Source organism: Nicotiana attenuata, chromosome 6, assembly GCF_001879085.1.
Source record: "Nicotiana attenuata strain UT chromosome 6, NIATTr2, whole genome shotgun sequence".
Classification (NCBI taxonomy): domain Eukaryota; kingdom Viridiplantae; phylum Streptophyta; class Magnoliopsida; order Solanales; family Solanaceae; genus Nicotiana; species Nicotiana attenuata.
In genome coordinates, this window is record NC_031994.1 from 88,929,389 (window position 1) to 88,946,678 (window position 17,290).

Here is a 17,290-nt window from a genome sequence, read left to right on the forward strand (position 1 = left end):
TAGGGGGTAGGGAGGGTGCTGCAGAAAAATAAAAAAATCGAAAATTGAAAATATTAAAAAAGGTAAAAAAAAAACTTTTTAGGGGTTTTGTGGGGAGCGGGTATGGGGTAGAGTAGGTGGATGGTGCAGAAAAACAAAATAAACCGAAAATTGAAAATACAAAAAAAAAAAAAAGTAAAATCAAGGCAACTAAGTAAATTTCTAGTAAGTTGGGTTGAGATCCCTTTGTTTTGGGTGAGTTTCATGGGTTGTATTTGGGCTGGTTAATGGGTCAGAATGCGTTATAAAAAATAATGGGTTAACTTGGGCTCAGCCCAAATTGACCCATGAGCTAAAATGTTTTTAGCTCAACTCATTAATCTCGGGGCAGATTGGGCGGGTTGGATGGGTTGGGCTTAAATTGTCACTCTTAATAATTGTTATATTGTTATAAAATAAAGACTATAAAGTAAAGACAAGTATAGAGAGAAACTGATATATTATTCGAATTCAAACTGATGTACATAATAAGCTGAAATCTTCTCTATTTATAGAAGAAAGCAAGATGCTGTGTAAGCTGCTACGCAAGCTGCTGTGTAAGCTGCTACTGTACCAGATATAGATAATCTTCAACTGGGGGTAATGTTTATCCATAACGGAGTATTGAAAGGATAAGCTTATTGTGCCCGATATGGATAATCTTCTACCGGGGGTAATGTTTATCCATAACAGAGTATCGAAAGGATAAGCTCATTGTACCCGGTATGGATAATCTTCTACCGGGGGTAATGTTTATCCATAACGGAGTATCGAAAGGATAGCTTATTGTATCCGGTATGGATAATCTTCTACCGGCGTAATGTTTATCCATAACGGAGTATCGAAAGGATAAGCTTATTGTACCCGGTATGGATAATCTTCTATCGGGAGTAATGTTTATCCATAACCGAGTACCGAAGAGATACGCTTCTTCAGGAGGCTTATTTCCAATACAGTACTAAATAGATAAACATATTTACGGCGGAGTCCAATATGGATAAGCTTCTTCAGGAAGCTTATTTACAACGAAGTACTAAATGAACATCCATAATACAATATATTTATAACACTCTCCCTTGGATGTTCATTAAAAGATAATGTGCCTCATTAAAACCTTACTAGGAAAAACCTCGTAGGAAAAAATTCTAGTGAAGGAAAAAGAGTACACATATTTAGTAATACGCATTGCTAGGTGCCTCATTAAAAACCTTATAAGGAAAACCCTATAGGAAAAAACCTTATTAAGGAAAAAAGAGTGCATCGCGTATTTTACTCCCTGATGAAAACCTTGTTTCAAATATTTGAGTCTCTGCATTATAATCTTGTATCTGCATAACCAATACGATATGCACCACCTTTGTTAGCATTAGCAAGATATATAAGTGCATAGCAATTGCACTGAGATAGAGTATTTCAGGACCAAAGAGTTCCTCATCCTCTTCTGGAGGTCGGAACGGATCCTTATTCATTTCAAGTGATCGAACGCCATTGGTGTACTTAATGGGTGCGCTTTGTCCATGTAAAAGCGTTTAAAGACCCTTTCTGTATAGGCAAATTGATGAATAAAGATCTCGTCTGCTAAATATTCAATTTGCAGACTAAGATAAATTTTTATGTTTCCAAGATCTTTCATCTCAAATTCTTTCTTAAGATATTCAATTGCTTTTGGAGCTCTTCTGGAGTTCCAACAAGATTTATGTCATCAACGTAAACAGCAAGTGTAACAAATTCTGATGACATTTTCTTTATAAAAATAAATGGACAAATAACATCATTTATGTAACTTTCTTTCAGCAAATATTCACTGAGGCGATTATATCACATGCGCCCAGATTGATTTAAATCGTACATAGATCTTTATAATCTGATCGAGTACATTTCTCGAGACTTTGAACTATATGCTTCAAGCATTTTGAATCTTTCAGGGATCTTTATAGAGATTTAATCAAATGAGTCATATAGGTTATGACTCGCATTTAAATGGCATGACATCTTCAGGTGTCTGGACTACTGGTCCGATCCTCACAATATTTCACAGTATTGTGCACTATATTGTAACAAATATATCGGCGACGATTATTTTGTATCGGTTCCTAAGCGACATAACTTGTTGAGATCTCATCACTTTCTTTATTTTCAGGTACCTCAACTTCTTCTGGAGTTTCATGAAATGTTATGTCGTGGGCTCTTCTAGAGCTCATTTCCTCCTCATTATGATCATTTTGATCATTAGCTCCTTATCATTTTTCAAGGATTGTTACCTTTGGAACCGATTGGTCTACCACGCTTCATGTGTACAGTAAACTCTATCCTTCATGGACTTTAACTTTTAATAGGAGCATTTGCAGCTGAAATATGATATTTGATTTTGGATCAGTAAATCCTTCTGGCATTTGACTTGAATTATCTTCTAAGTGAGGATCATATTAATGATAATTCGATTCATATAGGATATTTTTCAGTTGTTTATTCCATCCCCCAAATGTTAGAAAAACTAACATATATCCCCAATCTTCTTTGGGAAACATATCTTTGTGCATTGTGGTAGAGAAATTAATCATATACCACACATCAAAAGATAGTAAAATATTTGGTTTCTGATCCTAAACCAATTGTGAGGGGAGGACTTATCATATATTGTTGGTCTGATGCATACAAGTGCTGCTATATGCAATTTAGAAAATCTTAGACCAACACATGAAGCTTTATTCTCATAAACAATAGTTTAGCCATTAATAGGAGATATTCACTGCTAAACTAGCTTGTATATAAACCAGCATTATCAAGATGAACTGTCTTGATTTCATAATCTGAAAATTATGCTTTTAAGTGAGAAAAGCAATTTCAAATGCCAAACTGCAGGTTGACAATAAACATACATGTAACCATCTTATATATGCATCTATAAGTGGTTCACATGATAGGTGAATGTGCCCATATTCACCTTTTATATATTTCAGAATCAGGGGTCTTAGTCCCAACTTTAGCTGGTATAATCAATTTATTATGAGAACAAGCAACACAGGAGAATTCTTGAAGAATCTTCTAGTTCTTCAGTATATGTTTATTTGAATTCTTAAATAGCTCATTTAAAAATGGCAAATGAAAACTTCAAGTTTATCATGGCATGTGCTATCTCTTAGTAAACTTCTGGTTTACTATGACATAAACTTTTGCATTAGTAAACTTCTGATTTACTGTGGCTACTTTTGTATTATTAAACTTCTGGTTTACTGTGATACATGATGTAGTACAAATCGAAGAATAAGGCGGGTAACTTCTCATATACATATTATTTTACCCCCTATGATTGTGGAAAATGAAGATTTTCGATCTTCCAATCATTTATAGTCTCAATATGATAGTCATTTATTGTAGTAAACTTCAGGTTTACTACAACATATGTTTTGACCATAATCATATAATATGAATGACATATTTGTATATAAGGTCTTCGAGAGCCTTCATTTATTATCCAGAATCTAATATTTATCGGACACTACTGGTGTCATGTGTCTTCTAGGCAAACAGTTAGCTCTTCAGGAGTTGTTGATACATTTTGTACTATCAAATATTGCTCAGACACTTCTAGTATCATAAGAGAAAATCACAATCAAATAAATAATATAAAATAATTATTTAAGCACAAGAAAACTCCTCTTCATAATATTTTCCTACTTCAGGAGGCAATTTCAATTGTGTTACTTCTTCAGGAGCAACTTTAAAATACGAAATATTGAGTATATATTCTCTCAATTATACTACCTCTTCTGGAGGTGAATTGTAATATATTTACATCAAGAGCGCGTTCATATTTACGAGATTTATTAATATTGTCACATTCACTTCAGGGAATGGATTAATATTATCAAAAGTTCTCATCCTTCAGGAAATCGAACATAATTATCTAAACGCGCATTAATCACATCAAATTGTGATGCTTCAACCTCTTTTAAAATATTTACTACTTCAGGATCAAATCGAGGCGTGCATTTAATATAGAGAATATTTATGTAGCTTATCTTCAATTGTAACCATAGAAAGCCTAAATTATCACTTCTAGTGATCATAGTCATATACCACTTCTGGTGGTTAACAAAATTTAGTTACAATGAGATATACGAAATATAACCACTTCTGGTGGTTGTATATTTCTTGCAAACTCTGCTAGAGTTTAAGTTGATCTACTAATGTTATCCATATTTTTTAAAATGACATAAATAAAATATATATAGTAAACATCATTATCAAAGCATAACTTTTATTTATGTACAATTACATAACCATACTATCTATTACAAATAAATATTAAAATATTTATGTTTCTACAGATTCACCACCGATCACATGACTTGTTTCTCCTTCTGGGAGTGCAAAGTAATCAGCTACATCCAAATGCATGAAGTCTAAATTATCTTCAGAAATAAAATTTACTTCAGCATTTTTCTTTGTCTTCTTTAAGGAGGCTTGATAAAGCTCAACCAGGTGCTTTGGCGTACGACAAGTACGTGACCAGTGCCCTTTTCCTCCACATCTATAGCATGCATTTTCTACATTTGGAGCTCGCACCGCTTCATGCTTTTGTTCCTTCCTTTTCCACTGCTGGTGGTGAGGAGGGTTCTTTGGTGCATTATTATTACCATGATTAAAGTTTCTTCCCCGACCACGGTCATGACCACGACTGGGGCCACGACCTCTTCCGCGCTTAGCTTGGTGGAAGTTCATCTCATTCACTTCAGGGAATGGATAAGAACCAGTAGGTCGACTTTCATAGTTTTTCATTAATAGCTCATTATGTTGTTCGGCTACAAGAAGATGTGAGATAAGTTTAGAATACTTTTTGAATCCCATCTCTCGATATTGCTGCTGCAGGAGCATATTCGAAGCATGAAAAGTGGTGAAAGTTTTCTCCAACATATCATGATCAGTAATATTATCACCACATAATTTCAATTGAGAAATAATTTTGAGCATAACAGAATTATACTCACTGATAGATTTAAAATCTTGTAGCCTTAGATGAGTCCAACCATAACGTGCCTGTGGAAGAACGACCATCTTCAGGTGGTCATATCTATCTTTCAAATTATTCCACAGTATGACTGGATCTTTAACAGTAAGATATTCCATTTTCAGGCCCTCATCAAGGTGATGACGTAGGAATATCATTGCTTTGGCACGGTCTTGGTTTGATGCTTGATTTTTGTCCTTGATGGTGTCTGCCAGACCCATCGCATCAAGATGAATTTCAATATCAAGCACCCAAGACATGTAGTTTTTGCCCGATATATCCAGGGCTACAAATTCAAGTTTAGAGAGATTTGACATTATTTAGAAAAAAAGTTCGTACCTCTGATACTTTCAAAGTATTTGCTCGAGATGGCAGAGTCTCGTGCTGATAACGTGTTATAAAATAAAGACTATAAAGTAAAGACAAGTATAGAGAGAAACTGATATATTATTCGAATTCAAACTGATGTACATAATAAACTGAAATCTTCTCTATTTATAGAAGAAAGCAAGATGCAGTGTAAGCTGCTACTGCAAGCTGTTGTGTAAGCTGCTACTGTACCAGATATAGATAATCTTCAACTGGGGGTAATGTTTGTCCATAACGGAGTATTGAAAGGATAAGCTTATTGTACCCGATATGGAAAATCTTCTACCGGGGGTAATATTTATCCATAACAGAGTATCGAAAGGATAAGCTTATTGTACCCGGTATGGATAATCTTCTACCGGGGGTAATGTTTATCCATAACGGAGTATCGAAAGGATAGCTTATTGTACCCGGTATGGATAATCTTCTACCAGGGGTAATGTTTATCCATAACGGAGTATCGAAAGGATAAGCTTATTGTACCCGGTATGGATAATCTTCTACCGGGAGTAATGTTTATCCATAACGGAGTACCGAAGAGATAAGCTTCTTCAGGAGGCTTATTTCCAATAGAGTACTAAATAGATAAACATATTTACGGCGGAGTCCCATATGGATAAGCTTCTTCAGGAAGCTTATTTACAACGAAGTACTAAATGAACATCCATAATATTATATATATATATATATATATATATATATATATATATATATATATATATATATATATATATATATATATATATTGAAAATGGTGTAGTTTTCATCAGATACACAAGCTATAAAGAATGGCGGGTTCCGATCGAAGGGTCAACTCATCTAAAATTGTATTCCGTTTACTTCACGTTAAACCCACTTGCCCTAAGATCCAGCTTTGCATTTACCTAGATCGGTTTCTCTTCTTGAAATTACAACATTTTATATATATCATCATCATCTTCTCCAGTTTTTACGTAAAGAGCCTTTCTCATCATCAATTCATTGCATAAAGAACCAGCTGGAACATACACACTTGTAGAATTGAGGGGAAAACAAAAATTCTACAATATAATAGAGCAAGTAAGAGCGAGGAAGCAAATGGAGAAAGCAAAAGTTTATCTTGAACTAACCCAAGAAGAAACAGACCGGGTTTCATCACTTGCCTTTCCTCCTCACCGAGTAGGCACCGAGTTTAGCTTCTATAACTGTTATGCGGTCAGAGGAATCCGAGTTGACCGCGTTGAACCCGGTCTACTCTTTTGCACCTTCAAAGTTCCTCCTCGCCTCGCTGTATGACATTTGCACTTTCTTCTACTTTATCCAATTTACAGTATAAGCTTAAAATGCTGTATATATATGTTATTAGTAAGAGTAATAAAGTGATCGTTGAAAAGTTAGTTTGAAATTGACCATTTTGTTACTTGATTATCGCTTGGAAATTAAAGTCTCTTTAATTTGTGTGTAAATTTGTAGGATAGAGAAGGGAAATTAGCACCTGGCGCCATAGCCGGTCTTGTTGACGATGTTGGGGCTGCAGCAGTCTTTTTGGAGGGTCTCCCAATGAATGTATCAGTGGACATGTCTATTTCATTTCTTTCAAGTGCCAACATCCATGTAAGCCTTACTCATTCTTCCCATTTCCTCAATGAGTTCGTTCGAATTATTTTTGGATCTGGTGGAAAGGCGTAGAATGATATGTTTATCATACTGAGCTTCACTTGTTGCTGCTTATCCACACAATTACCTAAGTTGTTTTTCTCGCATCTTTTCAATATCATGAATTTAGCTACTAGACTTCCTATATGTTGCTTCATATCTCGTATTATGATAAATGGACCTTGAGCATAACATACTAGCTTATGAGATGAGGATGGTCAAGACCATATAACGAGACCAAAGATCTCAAATCTCACTGATGTAGGACAACTCAACATATTTTATGTTATACTATACCTTTTCTCTTCATCGTACCAGTTCAGTAAGTTAGGGTCTGAACCAACTCGATGTACGTAGTTTATACTGAAAACTTCCTTTGCTCACTCCAATATTTCATTTGGAAAATTATTTGTGCTTATTATCTTTCTTCATTTTATTCCCCTTTTACTGATGGATTATGGGCTTTGTTATATATTACGTACTACATCTTTGCTGCGACATTTGCAGGATGAGCTGGAGATCATTGGTCAAGTCTTAGGTCAGAAAGGAGGTTATTCTGGGACAAGTGTACTTGTGAAAAATAAAGCTACTGGGGAGCTCATTGCTGAGGGGCGGCATTCATTATCTGGTAAATATGCTAGTAAAATGTGATATGAGGTATCTGCATCAAGATGCCCTTTGAAGATGTGGTCTTTCCACTAGCTGCTTCATATTTTTCTTTTGATCTTTTTTTTTGTTTTTCTTCTATCAGATATTTTTCTTCCGTTGCTGCGACAACATGTTTACCCAGTACATATAAAAACAAATGTTGCTTCCTCCATTTTTAGCGAACAAAGGTGGGGGGAAATCAAATACCCCTTAAAATATGTGGAAAAAACCAAAGATATACACCACCAATTTTAGGGTTCTAGAAGAGTTTTGTCAAGGATAAGATCACCCTAGTATATTCTTCCAAGAACGTACTCTCCATAGTCTATCCGTTACCAGAAAGGAACGCTCACATGAAATACATATAATCATGGCCAACAGTTATATAACACCTATATATAACTACTAATTCCAGACTATATTGAAATTCTATGTTATACACAACCAACAGAAAAAAGCTAGCAAAAGGCAACGACCGAAGTGAGAGAAATATACGCGCAGGCTAGTACAGATGCCAATATGCCACATGCTTTTTCAAAGTCACAATCAATTGCCATAATACTTCAGGAGATCACAGAAAACGTACAATAGTAAAACACAAACGACAGTGCAACTAAACCCCATTTCTACCAGTCAGAATATAAGATAGAAAGCAGATTTATCTTGAATAAGACCAACCTTATAAAGACTTTAAGCTCTTCACAACAGAGTGACAGACTAAACCCTCCCCAATAGTGCAGTCCTTCATGATGAAGGAGACGAAGACCTAGGTGTAACAGACCTTGAAACAAATCTAGAAGATGCACTAACACTGCGACTCCTCTTAGAGACTCTCTTTGGACTAGGAGAATAACTGCTACAAGACTGACTACTCCTGGAAACACTTCTCGAATAGCTCCTCTTTGACCGCCTAGGTGATACACTGCGTGAGTAGCTTCTCCTGGACCTCCGATAACGAGGTGAAATGCTCCGAGAAATGGAACGATATCGGCTCCTTCGATAGTAGTACCTGTCGCCAGGGGAGTAGCCACGATAGCGGCTCTCTCTGTAATAACGATCATCCCGGGAGTAGGAAAGATCACGGCTGTCAGGAGAGTAGTCACGGTAGCGGTAGCGACTTCTTCTGTAGTAACCGTCATTTGGAGAGTAGGAACGATCACGCCGCCTGTTAACAGGAGAGCGGCTTCTTCTATAATAACGGTCATCTGGAGAACAGGAACGATCACGCCGACTCACGGGCGATCTGCTATATGGAGATGAAGATCGAGAATAAGATCTGCCATGACTATAGTAAGGAGAATAAGGTGAGCATGAGTGACGGCGGCGGCGACTGTAATATGGAGAATGGGATCTCTGGCGTCCTCTGTAACAGGGAGAGTAGTATCCACGCTCTCGTCTGTAATATGGGGAGTAAGATCTGCTCCTGCTCCTGTAACTCTCAGATGAGTAACGGGGAGAGCAACTCCTTGAACGAGGGGAATAACTTCGTGATTCGCGACAAACTACATTCACAAGGTGGAAATTAGATGACATCACAGACTGATAAACCAAGTGAATTAATGCTCAGGATAGGATATCATACCACTGACTGTTCTGAGACCCAAATATTTTCCTGGAGTAGGTGTTCTACCTCTTCTCCTCCTAGCCTGCATATGTAGGAGACAATTTTTAGATGACATATCTAGACTTAGGTGGTTTGATGGGGATACAATATCGCAATGTAAGTCTCCAATGAGAAAAATGAATAATAAGCAATGAGGGTGCAAGTGAATAAAAGAAAAATGAAGGCTATACAACCCTCTGGTTTAACGGTCTGTTTGCTTGATGTGTTTCAATTTGTTATTTGGGACTTTGGTGAAGAGCTGCTACACACAGCTTCCCTGCTGCCAAAGAAACTCAGGCGAAACAAGCAAACAACTTTCAAACTCAAATTACTGATTGGAAGTAATCTATGATATTGATACAACTAAGAACTAATACCAGCAAAGGGAAATTGTAAACGTAAGATTCAACGAACTGAGCAAGCATTCAGTAAATTCTACCTTCTCCACAGTTATCACTCTGCCTTCAAGTACCGAGCGGTTCAAATACTTGATGCAGCGATCAGCCTCCTCAACACTGGACATTGTCACGAAACCAAACCCACGAGATTCCCGGGTCCATGGGTCAACAACAAGATGAACATCTTCAACCTAACCGCACAAGAAAAAAGCCTTTGATGACTTTGGTATCCCAACAATATGCATACACATAGGAGCAGGTTCTACATGAGATCGCTGTTGTCTTCTTTTATATAGAGAAGAGGGCAAAAAGGCCTACATTAACTGACTACAGAGAAAAAGGGAACGGAACCTTCAGGAACGACAAATATACCTTCCCCTCAGCAGAAAAATGCTTCTCGACGTCTCGCTCTTTAACGCGGGTTGAGAGACCAGTCACATACAAATTGTTCCCTGGGTTCTCAACGTCGCTTGAATCACAGCTCCTGCCATTTTAATACAGTTAAATAGCATAAAACTCTAGTTATCAGCATATATAATGAAGAAGTGAACTGCAGACATGTACCTTGACCGGCTCCTTGAAAGATATTTGGACCTTGAGACAGATCTACTATATCGATTGTATGAAGGTGAGCGAGAATACCTGCAATACAGATGCAATATTTGAATATGAAAAGGAATAATGACCATATAAAACCCACATTAAGACCCAACAATACCTTGACCTCCTGGAATACGACATCTGCAGTTAAGATTAAAGAAGGTGTTAGGATTAGGCCTATGATATAAAAGAGAGAAGGAGCAGCACAGCACATCAACACAAGCCCAGCAGACATGTGTAAATGAATCAAATCAAGATCCATGAAAAATAAGCCTAATACAATAAACGCCTCAAATATTTTGCACCAGCTTACCAACACTGCTTTTTAACTTGTTTGTCAATTAATCCCAAACTAATTGGTGCAGGCTATATAAATTCTCTACATCCATTCTGCTCTACTCGGCCTATTTCATCCCAACACTGGTAACTAATTTATCTTTTGAGTCAAATTAGAGGATCCCTAAATCTCATATTATATTTCCCTGTTAAAACAATTTAACCTCAATAATTCCAAATATTATAGAAGTATAAAATGCACAGTCCTTAGAGATTAAGGCATAACAGATTATATGGCAATGTTAGAGTCGGTCAAATCAAGTAGAGAACAACAATTAGTTAAAGATAGATGTGGTCAAGCATTTAAACTTGATGGGTTCAACCTTTAAGGAATACATCACTGAGCTAATTATAGTTTAAATTATGAATTATGGTACCATTTGTTGAAATTTTGATTGGTTTTCACATATATATTTATGTTCTGCAGGGGTTCAAATGAACCCGCGAAGGACTGCCGCCGCCACCGGTTACAGATGTCAAAAGGAAGACGGTGAAACTCATTAACTTCTATATATCAAGACCTATAACAACAACATCACACACAATTATAGCTCAAAGACGACGAATGCGCAGTAAACCAAATTTCGACAGAGACCAATCTGTATAGTTCGGATTGTTTTCTTGACTTGTGCAGGGTAATTATTGGGAAAATCAACGGAAAGAACCCATCCAACCCGGTAATTTCACATTCTAATGACGTCAAATGGTTTAATTTAAATCAAGCACTAATGAAAAGCACAAAACACACATACGTAAATGGCACACGATTTCATCATCTAATCCAGTTTTTTGCTAATTCATGTCGGAGAAGAGAAGAATGAGAAGAAGAAAAGGGCAGATGAAAGGAAACTTACCGTGAAGAGATTATGGCGTAGGATTGGAATTCGTCTCTCTGTTCTCTCTCTATTTCGCGAAGGCTCTCGAAATCAATGAAGTCTCAGCGAAGGTGGGGAGAATATTTATATACGTGGAGTGGGAGAAGTTTCTAGAGGAACGGACACGAAATCTTTTTTAATTGGAATTTAATTCGTCCCATTCTGTGGTGTCAGTTTCTCTTGGCCAAACCAGTAAGGGCAAAAGAATAAAGAGACATTTTGCTTCTTTTTTTATTCCTTTGTATTTCAATTTCCATTTTTTCTTTTTTGTAAATTAGTGTGAGGTGTAACTTGTAAGTAAGAACAAGCTTTTTCCGGTGCTTGATGTTGCTTGGAGTTTTTCCAGCATCCTCTTAGTTAGAAAAGCATTGAGGTTTTTAACTTTTTTCACAAGATGTTCAATCTCTCCCCTTTGCATCAGCATTTAGCTTCACATTTTATTTTATTGTCTGCAATAGTTTCTGCAGTAAAAGATTGAGCACTGCACCTGTTATCTTTCTTTCTTTATTTTCAAAATTGTTCTCTTACAATTCATTTAATTTCAGAATTGTTCTAATTATTTCTTTATAGATGTGTACTCTTTTTGCAAAAATAATTGAAGACAAAAAGATATAGTAGCGATTCGCTTGGAGAGAACAAAAATTATGTGATAGGAACGTGAGGAGGCCTCTGTTAAAAAACTAACGGTGTTTAGGATAATGATTTAAAAGTCTACCATTTTGTAAAAGTAAATGGACTATAAGTGCTCTACGTGAAAGAATATGTATGATTTTGGGCCTAAAGCCAAAGATAATGTATGATTTTGAGCTTTTTCTCACAAATTCTCCTCAAATGTTATTGAAATATTATTCCACCTATATGTAAAATACACAAATTAATGATGAGAAAATAATAGTAATTGAATCTATAACTAATTCAATGCATGGTTGCAAGCGTACTCATGATCCTCAAGCTCCAGGTTCATAAAAGTACTTGTTTTACTACCTTGATTGTATGATTCTACGTTACCATGACCAATAACTTCTCCTATGACATCTGCCACATTAAAATAAAAAGTTATAAATAAGGTGATAAAACATTCAACAAAAAATAGCGAAAGGTAAATTAGTTACCGAATAGTTCATTCTCATCAACCTCAAGTTGATTTTTGAGATGCTCATAAGGCTTGGTAACCACCAAGCCTTAATTTTTCTTGTCTTTTTCCTTTGTCCTCTTGTTTATTTTTCAATACTATTTCCTTTAATATAATATAGATGTAAGATACAAAATTTTTATTTAATTATTTCTTTCTTAAAAAAGAATACCTACAATAACTGAACTATAGACAAAATTTAATTAAAAATACCTATAATAATGTATATTGTTCGTAAATAAGGTTGTAATTTTGTATGACAAGTGTGAGTAATCATATATTGTCATGTCACAATGATCTTTTTTCTTTTACTTATTTATGGAATTGGTCCATAACACGTTTTTGGAAAGAACTTCTTCTTTCCATTTTTATGTGAGCAGAATATTTCATACCTTTTTCTCTTACCCATATTAACTCAAAGCATTAATTTCATATTTCAATAGAATATTTGTCATATGTAATATTATTTCAAATATGGTTATATATGTTTCACGGACAGCTCCATTTCATACTTCATTCCCACCAAAAAATATTAATTATTAATTAAATACAAAAGAAAATCAAATAATATTTTTTTGAAGGAAACCATGAACTTATACTCCCTCCGGTCCATAATAAGTGATTTTTTGGCTCTTTTTTTTGTGGTCCAAAATAAGTAATTTTTCCAGATTTCCAGATTGAATTAATTATTTTTTCCCTACATTGCCCTTGGAGTAAATAATGTTGAAGTATGTGTTAGGACTTAGGAGTATTTATGTGAAGAGCTAGTAAAGGTTAATATGGTCAATTTCATTACTAATTAATGTTAAAAGGTGAGTTTCTTAATATGGGTGAAAACAATCAAAAAATCACTTATTTTGGACCGGAGGGAGTATATAATATAATATAGATATGGTAATATATGTTCACGATTCACGAATAGCTTGATTTCATCTTTCTTTCCCAATAGATTTTTTTCTTCAATTATTAATTAGATCCAAAAGAATATCAATTAATAATTATTTTTAATGTTATACAAATAGAATCCAACAAATAGATTCCATAAAATTGCCAAGCGACATTTTCTCAACATGCTACTTGGCTTAACCTCATGCTCCACTACTCTCCTTTCAATATAATATAGATAGTTGGGCAAAAGGTCACGTAATTCTCCTTGTGTAGACCTTCCAAACACCCGTAGTACGTTTTAATTAAGAGAAATGGATGTGAGCTTGGATGATCATATAGTTTAAACGGGGAATAATATATAATTACTTCTGTGGTTGAACCACTTTTACAGATGCACTCTTTATTTTTGTGGGGCTCCTGGACGATTTCAAAATGGAATTATTATACCTTTAATAAGCCAAAATCACATATGTGTTGACATGTGAAACACACGCGCCTGACACGTGTACATTTAATAAAAATATTCATTTTTCATATTCTTTTGTTTTTCTTTTGTTTTAATATTTTTTCTTTTTCTTTCTTTTATCTTCCTCATGTTTTCTTCTTCCCAGGAAGTAAGAGTGTACTGTGGGCCGGGCCCAGTCCGAAATCGGCCCGAGACCGCGGATCAAACGGGCCTAACGGGCCGGTTTCAGTGGGCCGGTCTCAAATGGTGCATTAAGCCCGTAGTGGGCCGGTCCTACCCAAATAGCCCACGAGCCCGGGACCGCTAAGCCAGGGACCGGCAGGCGGGCCTGGGCCGGTTCAACCAGGCCTAACGGGCCTCAACGGCTATTTTATAAAAAAAAATTTAATTTTTTTTTAAAAATGACCAACGGTCAGATTTTTAAAATCTAGCCGTTGGCCATCAAATTCTAACCGTTTGGGAGTTTAAAAAATAGCCATTTGGCCTCCAAACTTTATATAATTATACTTTTTCCCAATTCTCAACTATAAATACCCCCTCATTCTTTCATTTTTACTCACAAATTCATCAATCTCTCTCAATCTATATCTAATTTTCTTCTATAATTGCTTACTTTATTATTGCAATTTCGTGAAAAATTGTGAAGTCGGTGAATTGAAGTATTCAAGTCTTCAAGTCTTCAACGATTTTCAATTTTCAAGAAGTTGTTCGTAAATTCGGTAAACTCGTTCCAACTCGTTCCAACTCTTAAGTTTTAAGAATATAGTTTTGTTTGTTTTAGTTTGTATAATTATAATTAATATGGCATTTTCTTTGAAAAAAATATTTGGTAAGGGAAAATCTAAAATTGGTGAATCTAGTCGCCAAGCTACTACCCTTCCCCCGGCTCCCCGACCCAGACCTGTTACCCGTCCTCCTCCACCTATTATTCTTGATAGTGATAACCCTTGTTTTCAATTTTCCGAGAGTGAATTTTTTCATGATGTTGCACCAGGTCAACAATTAAATGAAGAAGTTATGAATGCTCTTTATCCTAATGAAACTATCTTTGAAAATGATGAGGAAAATGATGATGTAGATGAAACCCGACCGAATTTAGATGATACACCTACTAGTCCTGCTAATAACCCAACTGATGCCCCGCCCGACCCACCCGTAGGAACCCCTACTTTTAATAGACAACCTTCTAAACGCCCCGAAACATCACTTGTTTGGAACTTTTTTACTCAAGTAAGAGAACAAAATAATGCTAAGTGTAAAACTTGTGGGAGTTTGCTGGCACATAAATTTACTGGATACCGTAGCGGTACGGGTAGTTTGACTAGACACATAAAGACACACCCTAGAGATAAAGCTAGATTTTTACAAATGAAAGCGCAGCTAGAGGGGACAAGTGTAGATACTACGGTTAACCCTAGTAAAGGTTCAAATCTAGTTCAACCAGGAATTAACACTGTGACCGGTGGCATTTTATATTACGATCCAAATAAAGATCGTGAAGAATTAGCAAAAATGGTTACTGTTATGTGCTTACCCTATAGTTTTCCTTCTAACCCTTACTTTGTGCATTATATTAGAAGAGTTTTTAATCCTACTTATAAAGGTTGGCCTCGCGCAACCGTAAAGAGTGATATTTATAAATATAAACATGAATATGAACAATATAGGCTCCGTTCGTCTCAGTTGCGGCAAAAGAGTTATGCAGATCGTAAGGCTCGAGATGTAGCTTTCATGGTTGGTGAGCGGGTATTGCTTCGAGTGTCGCCTATGAAGGGCGTGATGAGATTTGGGAAGAAGGGCAAGCCTAGCCCTAGGTTCATTGGTCCATTTGAGATTCTCGACCGTGTGGGAGAGGTGGCTTATAGGCTTGCCTTGCCGCCTAGCTTGTCAGCCGTGCATCCAGTTTTCATGTGTCCATGCTTTGGAGGTATCACGGCGATCCAGCCCACGTGTTAGATTTCAGCACTGTCCAGTTGGACAAGGATCTGTCTTATGAGGAGGAGCCGGTGGCTATTCTAGACCGGCAGGTTCGATAGTTGAGATCGAAGAGTTTTCCTTCAGTACGAGTTCAGTGGAGAGTTCAGCCCCCTAAGGCATCGACCCTGGAGTCCGAGTCCGATATGCAGAGCCGTTATCCTCATCTATTTCCCGACTCAGGTACTTCTTTCTTTTGTCCGTTCGAGGACGAACGGTTGTTTTAGAGGTGGAGAATGTGACGACCCAAACGGGCATCACCTATTTTCTCACTCATTCTGTGTCTCTGAGGCCTTGAAAACCTCATTTAGGCTTGCCTCAATTTGCGTGCGCAGTCCGGGCGCGTAGCCGGAAAGCTTAAATATAAATTCTGTGTAAAAATTGATGAATTTTGATATTAATATGAATAAAGTTGACTTTGGTCAACATTTTGGGTAAACGGACCCGGACTCGTGATTGGACGGTCCCGGAGGGTCCGTAGAAAAATATGAGACTCGGGCATATGCCCGGAGTCGAATTCCGAGGTCTGGAGCCCGAGAAATGAATTTTTCTGAAATTAATATGGAAATTTAAAAAGGAAATTGATTAGAACGTGTTGGTATCGGGCCCGTATTTTGGTTCTGGCGCCCGGTACAGGTCTTATATGTGGTTTAAGCGCTTTCTGTGAAATTTGGTTGAAATCAGACGTCATTTGACGTGTTCCGGACCTAAATATCTAAGAATGAAAATTTATGAAGTTTGAAGAAAAAGTGATGATTTTGAGGTTTGATTCCTCGTTTATGATGTTATTTTGGCGATTTGATCGCACGGTTAAGTTCGTAGGATGTGGTTGAGTTAGTGTGTGTGTTTGGTTAGGAGCCCCGAGGGCTTGGGAGTGTTTCGGAGGTGGTTCGGGGTGTTCTGAACTTAGTAAAAGTTGCAGAAAAATCTGATATTTTTACCCAGGGATTTCCTTCTTGGCGATCGCACTCTTACCATCGCGTTCGCATAGCTTCGTGTCCTTCTTTCTTCGCGTTCGCGTTCAAGCCCTCGCGAACGTGTAAAGTTATTTGACCATGAGGGCCCAGCTTCACTCTCTTCTTTGCGTTCGCATGCATACCACCGCGATCGCGAAGCTCTGCTATTTCCTTCCCCGCGTTCGCGTTAGGGTCCACACGTTCGCGTAGACCAATCCCATGACCCCAGCCTTTTTCCTTCTACGCGTTCGCGTCTTACCTTCCGCGTTCGTGATGCCCTTTCTGATAACCCTTCGCGAACGCGATCCACTTCCCGCGAACGCGAAGGGCAATTTTGCCCAGTGATTTTAAATACCCAAAACAGAACAGTGACGGGATTTT

The 17,290-nt window shown here is 36.9% G+C and overlaps 3 protein-coding genes across 7 annotated transcripts; 1 reads left to right on the plus strand and 2 right to left on the minus strand.

Annotated features, from left to right (window-relative positions):
- On the minus strand, positions 4,336-5,076 carry LOC109228083. The gene is made up of 2 exons (XM_019393264.1): positions 4,527-5,076; positions 4,336-4,424 (listed from the first exon to the last, which is right to left on the minus strand). The coding sequence occupies exons 1-2, from the start codon at positions 5,074-5,076 to the stop codon at positions 4,336-4,338; spliced, it is 639 nt and encodes a 212-aa protein (XP_019248809.1).
- Positions 6,194-11,883, plus strand: LOC109227406 (acyl-coenzyme A thioesterase 13-like). Of its 5 annotated transcripts, none has more exons than XR_002068273.1 (5): positions 6,194-6,667; positions 6,851-6,991; positions 7,541-7,661; positions 11,046-11,295; positions 11,430-11,883. XR_002068273.1 is itself a non-coding variant. In XM_019392555.1 (4 exons), the coding sequence occupies exons 1-4, from the start codon at positions 6,476-6,478 to the stop codon at positions 11,120-11,122; spliced, it is 531 nt and encodes a 176-aa protein (XP_019248100.1). In that variant the 5' UTR covers positions 6,194-6,475; the 3' UTR covers positions 11,123-11,466. The 5 variants fall into 5 exon arrangements, 3 of the variants coding, with proteins under 3 accessions (XP_019248100.1, XP_019248099.1, XP_019248101.1); XR_002068274.1 differs by having other exon boundaries at positions 11,435-11,883; XM_019392555.1 differs by having other exon boundaries at positions 11,046-11,466.
- Positions 8,202-11,552, minus strand: LOC109227405 (serine/arginine-rich splicing factor SR45a-like). The gene is made up of 7 exons (XM_019392553.1): positions 11,473-11,552; positions 10,401-10,423; positions 10,247-10,324; positions 10,055-10,166; positions 9,724-9,873; positions 9,264-9,327; positions 8,202-9,183 (listed from the first exon to the last, which is right to left on the minus strand). The coding sequence occupies exons 2-7, from the start codon at positions 10,421-10,423 to the stop codon at positions 8,426-8,428; spliced, it is 1,185 nt and encodes a 394-aa protein (XP_019248098.1). The 5' UTR covers positions 11,473-11,552; the 3' UTR covers positions 8,202-8,425.

Coding starts and splice junctions, on each gene's coding strand:
- LOC109228083 (XM_019393264.1), bottom strand. CDS start 5,076: ATGGTCGTTCTTCCACAGGCACGTTATGGTTGGACTCATCTAAGGCTA. Junction 4,425..4,526: donor AGGAAAAGGGCACTGGTCAC/GTACTTGTCGTA, acceptor AAGATAATTTAG/ACTTCATGCATTTGGATGTA.
- LOC109227406 (XM_019392554.1), top strand. CDS start 6,476: ATGGAGAAAGCAAAAGTTTATCTTGAACTAACCCAAGAAGAAACAGAC. Junction 6,668..6,850: donor AAGTTCCTCCTCGCCTCGCT/GTATGACATTTG, acceptor GTAAATTTGTAG/GATAGAGAAGGGAAATTAGC. Junction 7,662..7,784: donor GGGGCGGCATTCATTATCTG/GTAAATATGCTA, acceptor TTCTTCTATCAG/ATATTTTTCTTCCGTTGCTG.
- LOC109227405 (XM_019392553.1), bottom strand. CDS start 10,423: ATGTCGTATTCCAGGAGGTCAAG. Junction 10,325..10,400: donor TCGTATTCCAGGAGGTCAAG/GTATTGTTGGGT, acceptor TCTGTATTGCAG/GTATTCTCGCTCACCTTCAT. Junction 9,874..10,054: donor ATTTTTCTGCTGAGGGGAAG/GTATATTTGTCG, acceptor TTGTGCGGTTAG/GTTGAAGATGTTCATCTTGT.